Source organism: Impatiens glandulifera, chromosome 3, assembly GCF_907164915.1.
Source record: "Impatiens glandulifera chromosome 3, dImpGla2.1, whole genome shotgun sequence".
Taxonomy (NCBI): Eukaryota; Viridiplantae; Streptophyta; class Magnoliopsida; order Ericales; family Balsaminaceae; genus Impatiens; species Impatiens glandulifera.
Window position 1 is genome coordinate 26,603,585 of NC_061864.1, and position 13,017 is coordinate 26,616,601.

A 13,017-nucleotide genomic window follows, 5' to 3' on the forward strand; every position below is an offset into this window, starting at 1 on the left:
AAATCCATTCATATGATTCATAAAAGCCTTACAAACATTTGAAAGCAATCTCAAATTGAGAATTGGTTACATGAATCCAGGGAAGACTTCTCGTGAAAACGCCAACCTTTAAAGATAGATTTGGTTTGTGTTTGATTCAATTATATCATCGCTAACTTCTTTTAAATGGGACTTGAATTATGTTAATATATTTTCTTCTTTTCTAAGATCACAATTTAATGTTATTATATTTTTTAAATGGTACAATCTTCATGTAAATCAAGATAATTTTAGGGAGAATCTATTTAAGTTAACAATGTTTATCCCCATAGCTACCCTATATGTAACAATTATTCAGGTTTAAAAAACACTCCAAAACTTTGTCTTAGTTCTGGAGTTGTATAATTAATTAATTTATTTCATTCTAAAAACTCATATTAATTTGTTTCATGACTTAGTTTATAATGAGTCTAACTAGCTTGTAAAATTTATAATCTTTACTACATCGTGACTTAATGAAAAAATACTCATTCTTCTTATAAAACGGAGAACAATTTTTTTCAAAACTAAAGAAATAATAATAGAAATTGGCCAACCAAAAGTTAAGAAGACACCCAAAGAAGACGTTTATCTTATAGAGACGTCAATAGATCCTGAATAACTTGAAAAAGTGAATACGTTTCTTTAATTTTAGTAGGAAAAACTTAAATAAAGATAAAGATGAGGTAAATCGCATACATAAAACAACTATTAAAAGCGTTACGAATACTATATTAATCTATTTCACCTATTTTTAATATTATCTTATATATTTTTTTCGTAAAAAACTCGCATTCTTCTCCACATGTTGAAATATGTGTTGAAATGTATTGATGTCCAAAAAATTTCATGCATCTCCCGAAAAGATGAAGGGTTTGTTTGAAGTAGTTAATCATTTATAACCTTTTTCTTTCAAATTATTCAATCATTTAAAATTTACTCTTTATAATATTAAATTATAATTATTAGACCCAAATAATTATTTATGATCATACATTTTAAAAAAAACATATTGTTTGGAATAACCCCTATATATTTATCTACACTAAATATTAATTGGCAAAATTGTTATCACATTTTATAATCCAAATTATATCTCAAAACATTTACATTAATTTATTATGTTCGAAAAAACTACAATAATATAGAAAATAACTTTGATCATACTTAAAAGATGGTATTTAATTATATTCAATGGATCGTTGAACTATTATTAAAATAAAGCCCTTTATACCAAATAAAACAAAATAAAACATTTAAATGAAGAAAATTATTTTTAGTTTTAATTTGGTAATTATGATGAATTAATATTACATAAAAAATACCAGTTTTGAAATTCCCTCATTCTCTTCTATTACAAGAGCTGCAAAGATTTTCATACTTGTGGACAACTATTATCTGTATAATACTTATTAAAATGTATTAATTAATCTCCTTAATTAATTTTGATTTAACTTAATTATATTATAATGAATGTTGGATCATTCTGATCAACAGTTGAAACTACTAGGATATTGTTTTTTTTAATAATTCCCAATTGAAACTGCATTATCTATCTCTCTTTAACTGAAACGAAACGTTCAATGGAAGGCTGAATATATTATTAATATAATAATTTATCTATTATAGTAATTTTACAAAGTTTTAAAGTCTTCTTTGCACTCGAATTTGGGTTATTCAATTAATCTAATTTTAAAATGCTTTAGTTGTTAAGTTATTTTTTTTTTACAAATTAGATTTTGGACCTATTCTTTTTTTTTTTTTGAGAACGCTGGGTTCCGCTACTCTTATGGAGTGCGACTAATCCCCGCGGGTTAAGTACATAGCCCGCAAACATACTTAACCAATAAACCAGACGCAGAACTTGCCGCCTGACGGGCTCGAACCCAGGACCTCATGGAGGCCTAGGGGATATCGTGAATCTGAAGTAAGTGAAAAATTTTAATTCGCAAAAATTGTGTAGTTAATTATTAATATAGATATTTTATTTATTTATAAAATTTATAAATGTTATCTAAATAATAAATTAAAAACATTTAAAAACATTTTAGACAAAATCTAATTTTGTATAATTTTAATAATAAATAATTTAAAATTGTTAAAGTTAAAAGGTGATATACGAAATCACAATTAGCCAATCTTCAATTTTACAATTCCATATTTTTAAATATAATATTTTTGTTCCAAAATTTGTAGATTATAAAACCCAAGTTTAAAGGCCTATTTTGAGTAAATTTGTAAAGAAATTTTAATTCTTGAACTAAAATAAATAAAACATCATAAATTACAGAATTAATGCAACAAAAGATGAAAAAAGAGTGCCAAAAACTAGTTTTTGAGCTTTCTTAAGCACCACGACTCCATCTTTCTCTCTCACACACATTACACATAGATATAAAAGAAGGGTCCCTGGCCTGTTGTGAAGCCATTTCTTCTTGGTTCTTCTCTCTCTAATCGATCAATCCTCAAAGCATTCACACATTTCTACACTATTCTTATTCTTCTCCTGCTTGAGATTGTTGAATTAATTGTTTGATTCTGAAATTTGAGGTTTATCACTGATGGAGAATATTGATTCTTCTTCTATTGAAGGAAAGGAGGAAGAAGAGCTGCTGATGATGATGAATTTGCCGTCGGGATTTCGATTTCATCCAACCGATGAAGAACTCATCACACACTACTTATCAGAGAAGGCTCTAAACAGCGATTTCTCGGTCATTTCAATCGGAGAAGTTGATCTCAACAAGGTCGAGCCATGGGATTTGCCTTGTAAGTATCTCAAAAATTATTGAGAGAAAAAAAAATGTTTCATTGATTTGATTTGATTGAATTCTGTTCTTACAGGGAAGGCGAAAATGGGGGAGACAGAATGGTACTTTTTCTGCGTGAGGGATAAGAAGTATCCGATTGGTTTAAGAACGAACAGAGCTACGGAGAAAGGATACTGGAAATCAACCGGGAAAGACAGGGAGATTTTCCGGGGGGAAATCTTGATCGGAATGAAGAAAACTCTGGTTTTTTACATGGGTAGGGCTCCTAAAGGAGAGAAATCGAACTGGGTCATGCATGAATATCGTCTTGAAGGAGAAGTTCAAAGTCACGAATGGGTTATTTGTAGGGTTTTTCACAAGACTGCCGGCGGGAAGAAAATACCCATCTCAGATATGTTTCCGATTATGAATTCAACTATCGCCGCCGTTGGCGGCGATTTCGGCGATGGAACACCCAGTCCTCTTCCATCATTGAGGAATCAGTCGTCTTCTTCTACTGATTTCGCTGCTGACGTACCTTTCTTCTCCAACAACAATCAATTAGATATCAAAGATTACATCATCAATCCTGATTTCTCACCAGTACCAGCACAGCCGCCACCTTCTTACCCCATGATGAATCCGATCCAACAATACCCAGAACAGGCTTTCATTCAAGATCGAAGCTTTATAACGAATTCAGTGAATTATTACAGACCGAACATGATACAGACCATGAAAACAGAGTTTGTGAACTTGTCTGAACAGGTTTCATGCATGGGCAACGAAGACATCACGGAGATGTCAACTGTGCAAATGGGTTCCGACGGTCTTTGGTATTTTGACCCTTGATTCAACTCCAAAACAAAGATGGACGATGATCGAAAATCATGACCAGCTATTATTCATATTATTTTATTAAATATACAATATCAAAATACACATCATACAATGATACAAGAGGGTGCGAAACAATTGGCTGTTGAAGATGTTCCTCTTATTGAACGTCCAAACGAGGATAGTTGAGGATTAAGCTGATTAAGATCATGATCCACAACTTAATGATTGGTTTGAACAGGTGGCAACGAAATATGTGATCAAATGGGTTGAGGATTACTATAGTAACATTATTTGTTTGTGATTGTAATATGAGAAGATTATAAAGATGTTACAATGAGTGTCTCGACAAAATGAATAAAAAGAAAAGAAAATGAAATGGTTTAAGCCTATATTCCTATTTTTATTGGGCAAATTATGTTTTATTGAGAAACTATATTGTGTTAATTTAATGATAATAATGTGATTATTGTGCTAAAATAGTTTGATTTCATATATATTCATCCTTTAGTTTAAGTGATAAGAATTATATTTACAAGATTAAATAAATTTGATTTTAGTAAAGAAGTCTTAAATTGAAGTGATTAGTAATGTAGGGTACTCCAAGCTGTAATGACTTATTAAAGTAAAAAAATATTTTAAATAATTTTTTTTGGCATTTAACCTATGTAGGGATGGTTATGTTCCACATTTTCATCTAGTCAAACATTGAATTGAATTATGAGAATATATTTTTAATAGCAAGCTGATTATAAATAAAAGTAATATACTATTATTAATATTAATTATTTTTTTGACTTTGCCTAATCCATTTATTGTTGGCATTTAATTTATAATGTCAAAGGTGACTAATACATAGGCAATTATCAATGTAATAATATTAGTTTAGATAATTATCTTGGGGTTATAAATGTCAGAAATAGTGTTAATGATTTTCAAAAATAAATCCTTGTTTTTGAATGATTTTTATTTTTTTATAAGCAACATTAATATTATTAATTTCCAATTAAAGAAATTAGTCAACTAACTCAATATTAAACAGTAAGGACTAAGGGCGGTTTGTTATTTTACTATTGCCTTTATTAATAATAATACATTTAGGAACATCTAAATAGCAAAAACTTTATCCAAAAATGTATTTTATATGAGATTAGTTTAAAAAATTAACATTATAAAAGACATTAAATATTTTACTAGTTATTTTTATTATCTGCATCATATGAGTATATAAAAACACAATTATAATTAGATTTAATAATAATTTTGGATGGAATATTTGAATCTTACCGCTAAATTTGAGTTGGAACTAAAAAAATGTCAATAAATTGATTAAGATGAGTTTAATTAAATTATATAATATAATATTATCTGACACCCGAATTAGATATTTGAAAAAAAAAAGTCCAATTCAAAAAAAAATTATCACATTTATTTTCTAAAATCTTAATTTAAACTGCAAAAATTATTTTAAATAAAACCAAAATAAATATTTCAAATGGAGTTGATAATATATATTTTTTAAATATTAAATTTATATAACAAATATATTAATAATATCACATACAATGTCACATTTGTGTATATTAAAGTGTTATATATTAGGTAATTTAATATAATATGAAAGATTTTGTTTTGTTTTGTGAAAAACAAACAAAAATAAAAGTTCTAACTTTTTTTTGTATGGTCATGAAAGAAGCCGTGTCTTCTGTTGTGGACTAATTAAAATGCAGAAATATTATTAAATTAATAAATGACATCTGTGTCGAAAGGAAGAGAGAAAATTCGGAACCCGCATTTGTTTCCGGGTTCACCCCAAACGGCATTAACAGAATGTCTAGATAACGTATGGAGCGAACCTTCCTTCCACAGGCTCTATGTCAAAAGGAATGCAGATAAACGGTTTAGAGCGAACCGCACTTCGCTCCAGGCGCCATTTAAAACGGAATATAGAGAAGCGGTATGGAGCGAAGCATACTTCACTCAGGTCCCCTGTTGAACGAAATGAAGAGATGCTTTTAGAGAAAAGCATAATTCGCTTCAATTATTTTTAAAACCTTGACGTTCATGTAAAACCTCCAACACACTCATGAAATGACATTTTAACGGTCATGTAAAAACATTTATTCATGTATGTTTAATAATTTTATTGAAAAACCAAAATATTGTTTTATAATTTTTTTATATCGACGAAGAGGCTCTTTTCAGTGAAGCATACTTCGCTTCAATTACTTATTATTCTTAGGGAATCCAGCGAAACTTCATTCGCCTAGGCGCCATGTATAGTAGAATGAATAGACGCTTTTCCAGCGATGCTTCCTTAGCCAAGGCCTCATGTAAAACAGAATGAATAGACACATTTCGAGCAAAGCTTCATTCGCTCCAGGCGCTATGTAAAGTGGAATGAATAGACGCTTTTCGAGCGAAACGTACTTCGCTTCAATTAGTTTAAATACCTGGACGTTATTGTAGAACGATCGACACACCCATTTAATGACCTTTTAACTTTTATGTAAAAACATTTATTCATTCATGTGTTTAATAAATTAATCAAAAAAACTAAAAAATATTAAAAATCTTGAAGACGCTTTTCAGTGAAGTATACTTCATTTTAATTAGTTTATTATATTAAATAAATTAATAAATTAAAAAATATATATGAATTAAAAAAACTAAAAATTAGAAATAATGAATTTAAAAATAGAACCTGTGAAGCTAGCTTCGTTTATGAATTTAAAAACAGAACCTAAGAAGCTAAATTCGTTTATGAATTTAAAAACAGAACCTGTGAAGCTAGCTTCGTTTATGAATTTAAAAACAGAACCTTATGAAGCTAGTTTGGTTTATGAATTTAAAAACAAAACCTTGTGAAGTTAGCTTCGTTAATGTTATAATTTCTGTGAACTTAAAATCGCTTCATGAAGGATTAAAACATATTTTTCCCGCTACTAATCCCACGCTTCATTTTCATAAGAAACTGTTCACATTCTCTCTCTATCTCTCAGCGATTATCTTTTTTTGAACCTTGAAACCCTAGATCTTTCTTCTATTCTACAAGGATTTCTTGTGAAAATGTTAGAGAACGAAGACAACGACATGCAAGTGGATACTTTTGACTCCCAAGAGATCGTCTTGGCGGTTTGTAAGAGAATAATTGAAACCGCCCCCAATCCTGTATCCAACGACAACGCTGATGATAAACCGGAGAAGTAGGTTATTCATATTGTGTTTATAGTTGTTTGATTAATATTACACCTGTTTATTCCATTTATTTTGTAAAATGATGGTTTTAGTTCTCTCAATGACACTAAAAATAATGCATTGGAGGTTTTACATGAATAAATATGAAAGGAAGAGGAAGAGAAATACGAAGACGAAGACGAATACAAAGTCATCGACTGATGAATCAGTTTCTACTGTTGCTGTAGAAGCTACTGATATTGCTACTGCTACACATGTCGATGAAGATTTACCACCACCTCTCCCAAAATCCAAAACCATCAAAAAAAGGAAAGCAACATTTCTAAAAAGATCGTCCCCTCATGGCCTTTTTCACATGATTCCTAAATTGAGCATAGAATAGAAGGAAGTTGTGAATGAAATTGGGTTTGGTTCTCTTCTTACATTGGGTGTCTCCAATTGCCCTGGTCATTTTTTGAGACACGTCGTTAGATGTTTCGACCTGGAGAAGAGTTCTCTGGTATTGGTCAACGGTGATGAGATCCTTATCGATGAAAACCTAGTATAATCTGTGCTAAACCTCCCTAAAGGGCCAATGAACATAGTTGAGTCTGCTGGGGCGAACAAGAATAATGACCCTGAGTATTTTAATTTCTTAAGGGATTGGAAGGTCAGATGGAGAGGGAAAGAATCAACTTCAGCTCCTGAAACACTTTCTATGATACGCAAGATAAAGTAACACAAGTGCAGACAACGATTTCAAAATCGACTTTGTTGTCTTTGTTGTCTTAAGGTTTTTTATGTCCAGTTCAAAATTCACGAGCCAGGTAAACATTTATTCAAATCTATTATATATCTATCTGTATTTGTGAATACTTACACATGTATTATATTAATTTTGGTTTAGAATAATCAAATCCTTAATGGATGTTGATAACATAAAGAACCTGAACTGGTGCTTCTTCACACTAGAAGGATTGGTTGAAAGTGTCAGAAGTTGGCAAAAAAAAGGCAAAGAAGATAAATATCCATATTTTGATAGACCTCTAACCTTTTTATTGGTAAATAATTACTCTCTTGTATATGATTTATAGATATGAAATATTCACTAACATGTTTCTCATTCCTTTAGTTCAGATTTGCTACCTAGATAGTGTTTTTGTCAATGGTGTACGTCATCCTTATGAAATGTCTTATCCAATCATCTCTTGCTGAGATGACACCACATTGTTATAGATTACTACGTTAGATGCTCGTGCAGACAATTTTGGGCTGGGCAGGACAAGGGCACGCCTAACAGATAAAGAACCTGATATTGTAGTAAATTTATTAGAGTTACCTGAAGGCGATGATAAGGTATATTGAAAGAAGAAATTGACTCACATTTGTCTATACTTTCCTTTTTTTGAGACCAATAAAGTATGTTGTTTATAATCTATAGATGTTAACATCCAAAGTCTTGCAAACTTTTAAAAATACGGTAGAATAGTTGAATTACCTATCAGACGAGTTCGCGAAATGCAACATCGATCCTAAACCTATTTTTGAGGCCATTTTCTTGAACCTAGCAGAGTCTAAAATGTTCATGAAACACTTGAAAGTGAATAATGTTGAGGGTTGTGTAAGTAGGGAAGATCTTCCAAAGGAGGCACTTGGGGACACTTTAGAGAGTGCGGGGTTGATAATGAATAGTCCCCTGGTTGAATATCCCTATGAGGATGCATCTGAGCACAATGAAGATAGTCCACCACCCTATGTTGAACGAAATGATGAGGGTGAGGAAACCAAAGCTTACGAAGCTTCTAAAGCTTATGAATCTTCTGAAGATGAAGATGAGGGGGGATGCGTCAACATTAGAGACTATCCAAAGAGGAAGATCACAAAAATTCCGGTGCACCTTCAATCCCCCTACATTAAAGTCGTTGCGAAAAAGTTGGACAAATAACCAACAAGGAACAGAGATTGTCGATTTCCTCCTCACGAGGACTTGGAATAGCCCCGATTTTGTTCTGGACCTTTTCCTGATTTTCTTCATTAGAGAGATGAGGAACATTGATCTCCGGATTACCGGTGTCAGACTTAGTTGGCTCTCTAGTCTCGGCTTTCTCCAAATCATTGTCGGTCAGCCGATCTTCTTCATTTACAAAACCGATCTGGTCGGTTTCAGCAATCCGACCGGTCTCACCATCATTATTTGTCAAATCGGTTTCAGCCATCCGATCGACCCCAATCACAACATTGTTTATAATATCTGATACTATCGGTTGAGCTTCTAAAACCGCAAGCGTAACCAATAGTACTGAGGTATCCTTAAGAGCAGTAATAAGAGATGAAGTTGGTATACTTACCTTAGGAGAAGCGGTTTGTTCAGGAAAAATAGTCTCCTTTGTTTTAGATTGATTGACAGCGCTGGTAGTAGACTCGACACGAGCCTATAGGTTGATTAGTGAGGCCGTGCGGTTTTCTGGAGAGGGAAGTTTGGGGCCAGTTTCGTTGTCTTCACTAACCGTTTCTTCAATAACCGGTGTTATCACAGGTACCTCGGGAACCGGTTCTTTGTCCTTGGGTTCTTTACCCTTGCTAGCTCTAACATAGCATTTCTCAACATTACTAGAGTTTATCATTTTGCTGTTTGAGAGAGGAATACCTAAACTGGTGGGAATATTAAGATGACTTAGAAACTTGCCGATTTGCATAGCATAGCCCAAACACCGCTTGGACTTAGGAGATACTATTTGTTAGGATCTAGGTCGCCGCTGGTGGACCGGGGGTTGGACCGGTTAGCGGTTCTCACTCGTAGGGTGGTGGTTAATCCTGTTAGAGATTAACACCGGGGTTTCAATACTACACAACCTGTCACAAACCCTTGAACTAGGTTCAAGCGCGGAAGAGGTTTGCTTTCAAGTTGAAGCGGTACACGTGTATGATAGGCAGAGTCGGTTTCGGATGATGGAGATTTGAAGGATGGTGGGTCGGTTTCGGCAATCTGGATACTTGGTGTGGTTAATGTAGATTCGGTCTTGAGCGCTATTATTAGATTAGTCGGTTATGTAATGAAGCCAACAGAAAGTAAATGACAAAACAGATTTTATGGATGTTCGGAGATAAAACTCCTACGTCACCCCTTCCTCTCGAAACCGCGAGAAGGATATTCACTAAGGAATACAAATACAATCCGATCGAGACTTATTTCCTGCTCGATAACACTCGTACAATTTACACCGAAATTGTAGCACACACACTTAGAAATTAGCACTTAGGCTTTCTTAGAGTACCACACTGTTATTACTTGTAGTAAATGCTTTTAGCTTCAGCTATATGTTTCACTTTTTCAGCTCTTTGTTTCTGTGGTGACTACATTTACTCTTCTTCAACTGCCTCCTTTTATAGGTGAAATATGCCAACGGTCATATTTCACTGCCTTGAATCTGATTGGCTAATCAGAGGTGCAGTGATTCAGTGTCTCAGACCTGCCGGTCTTCTCCTCAGACCTGACGGTCAATCTCAGACCTGGCGTCATGTTTCAGACCTGCCGGTCTGTAAGGCAAACCTGCTGGGTTTGTCTTTTACTCAATATAGGCACTGTCTGCTTGGACAGTTGTCTGTACTTTGAAGATTTCCTTTCTGGCTTATCCCGAAGTAGAAGGATCCGGTAGTACTGTTTTCTGCAGCCTACAGTCTTTCCTCAGACTTGCATGGATATGGAAGTATTCAGTCTGTTTCTTTGGTAACATTCTCAACAGATACCCAAAGTGTCTTCTTGTGCAGGTCGGCTTCTTGACTTGGCCTAGGTTGGCCACTTGACTTGGCCGAATATCTTTTGATAGTGAAGTGACCGGACTTCTTCCGGTCTTGTGGATTGATCGGCTGTTTGAGCTTTGGCCGAACCTTCCTTTGTTCGGTCACGTTCCAAGTGTGCTTGATTGGTTTGGTTCCTTGACCGGTTCGGTTGCTTTATTTGGTTTTCTTATTCATCCGGTCCGGTTCCTCGTTCCTGCATAGGAAGTTTGTTTAAGTTAGGTTTATTTGAGAACCGGTATGAATTTATCTAACACTATTTCACATAGAATTCTGAATAAGACGCTTCCTTAGTTGATTCGGTTGCCTGACAGAATACCGCCCATCATGTCGAATTTCGACCGAGTAATACTATCAAAATTTCCTCCTCTTGCCTAAAGCGTCTTTGAAACGATATCACATAGAATCCGATATTCGAATCCCAAAGATTTCTTCTTTCCATTGAACTGAAACGGCTCACCGGTATTCGAGAGAATCATTTGAAGGTTGAGTGTTGTAGTTTCTAATAGATCGGTGGAAAAGTCTCTCCCCTCCGTCGGAAGTTATAGAGCATTAGCAAACACACTTTCAGATATAGAAAATTTTACCCTGTTTACCTCTGCATGTATAACCTTCTTCTTTATCTTTGCGGTATTGAAAAATTCCCGAACCGCCTCTTGATAGCATATCATCGGTCCATCGAGAAAATGCTGCAATCTAGATTCCTTGATAGCCTCCATAATCCCTTGTATTTCGATCGAATTAGCGTTCTTGATGCAGGCGAAATCAACCTGGACAATATGAGTAAAAAGTGCGTTATCCCTTCCCATGGTGATAGTTTAAAGATGAAGAGAACATTTATAGAGAGAGTACAATAAGATTAGATTTGTAAAGAATGATGATTTGTGATTTGAGATTTCTACAAGTGTGTCTTTTTATAAGATGGATGTGACGGTTAAGTCACCGAACTGTCACACGTAACCGTATGGTCCCACGTTTCCAAAAATGGATTCGGCGGTAAAAGTAATATTTAGCGGTAAAAAATTGATAATAATGTGAATAGTAATTAATGTGGCAGTTTTTAATAAAGGCGAATTAAAGTAGGTATGAAGAGACATTTAATAAATGCGACTAAGTTATAATATTATTATTGCAAACATAGGACAATCAATTTTAATGATGCAAAAACTGACTGTGAAGCAAAATAATCGGCTTTTCATTACCGAAGATAAGTACATAGAAGAGATAATTTAATTTCTATGTACCATGTGCATCCACCTTTCCGCCTTCTCCTTGCTCAGAATGTTGGATTGGCTTATAGGGTATTCCGGCCCAAAATTGAGATTAAAGGAAAGAAGAAAGATGCTGATTTGGAGAGCATAACCGTTCCTCCTATGAGGAGGGGAAATCATCTGTTTCAGGTTATCAAAAATGATCGAAGACCAGTTGATCGAATGACCGTAACTTATGGCGGTCATCATGTCGAAAATTTTCCTAGTGTAGAAGTGGGTTGATTCCTTGGCCAGAATGGATTTGTCGACTATGTCGTTAAGAATTTGGATGTGACCGCATAGTCTAGACTTGACCCCATGAGTTTCGACCGGAGTCGTTGAATTTGAAAAGAAGAAAGCCATTTCTTGATTGAATTTTGTTTGATGATGGAGGGAAATCGGTAAAACCTTCAAAGGAAAATTCAAAGAACTGAGAGAATAGTTCTTCGGCAATCGTGATGGGTTCACCTCTCACCCGGGTTACGATTGAACCATCTATGATTTCAGCATTATAAAATAACTCTATAATCTCTTCTTTAAGGATCACTCGGGATCCTTCAAGAAATTTGCGTAGACCTGAGTTCTCCAAATTTTCAAAAACGAGTTCTCTAGCTTCATTATCAAGAATGGTTAGGACAGAATCGAAGTCCACAATAAGGGATGTACGAGCGGAAGACACACTCATTTTTGAGGAATGGATTATTGAGGAGAAGAGCTTTAGAACGTTGAGAGAGAGATAAGATTTAAGTTTGTTGTGGTTTGCTCTTGGATTAGTTACTTGTTAAATAGGGATTTGGTTAAAGAGCATTTAAGATCACATTGAATGAAGAGACCTATCCCTTATGATATGTCTTTTCACATTTCTCGAAAGGATACTTTTAAGCATTGGAAAGTAGCTTAACTTTTGCAGAGAATATCAAGATAAAGTTAATGTAATTAACCGGTCAAGATTAATTGATTAGATTCGAAATGCTATGTTATTCATTTATTGACCTTTTAGAATTTGAGCCGAAATTTGGAATGAACGATTTATGATAAGCGGTTGATTCTCCCTAAGAGTGTGCCCGATTTATGTGATAAGTACATTGAAATTTAGGAAGTTGATTTTTTTTAAAACTGGAAGTTTTACGAAAGTCAATATTTCATTAAGAAGATTAGAACATTACATGACCGATACATAATGCAAA

General features: G+C 33.9%; 1 protein-coding gene across 1 annotated transcript; it reads left to right on the forward strand.

Moving 5' to 3' along the window:
- The first annotated feature begins 2,579 nt into the window (after window positions 1–2,579).
- LOC124930093 (NAC domain-containing protein 92-like) lies at window positions 2,580–3,620 on the forward strand. Its single transcript, XM_047470456.1, has 2 exons — window positions 2,580–2,787; window positions 2,863–3,620. The coding sequence occupies exons 1-2, from the start codon at window positions 2,580–2,582 to the stop codon at window positions 3,618–3,620; spliced, it is 966 nt and encodes a 321-aa protein (XP_047326412.1).
- Window positions 3,621–13,017: the final 9,397 nt, after the last annotated feature.

Coding starts and splice junctions, on each gene's coding strand:
- LOC124930093 (XM_047470456.1), top strand. CDS start 2,580: ATGGAGAATATTGATTCTTCTTCTATTGAAGGAAAGGAGGAAGAAGAG. Junction 2,788..2,862: donor CGAGCCATGGGATTTGCCTT/GTAAGTATCTCA, acceptor CTGTTCTTACAG/GGAAGGCGAAAATGGGGGAG.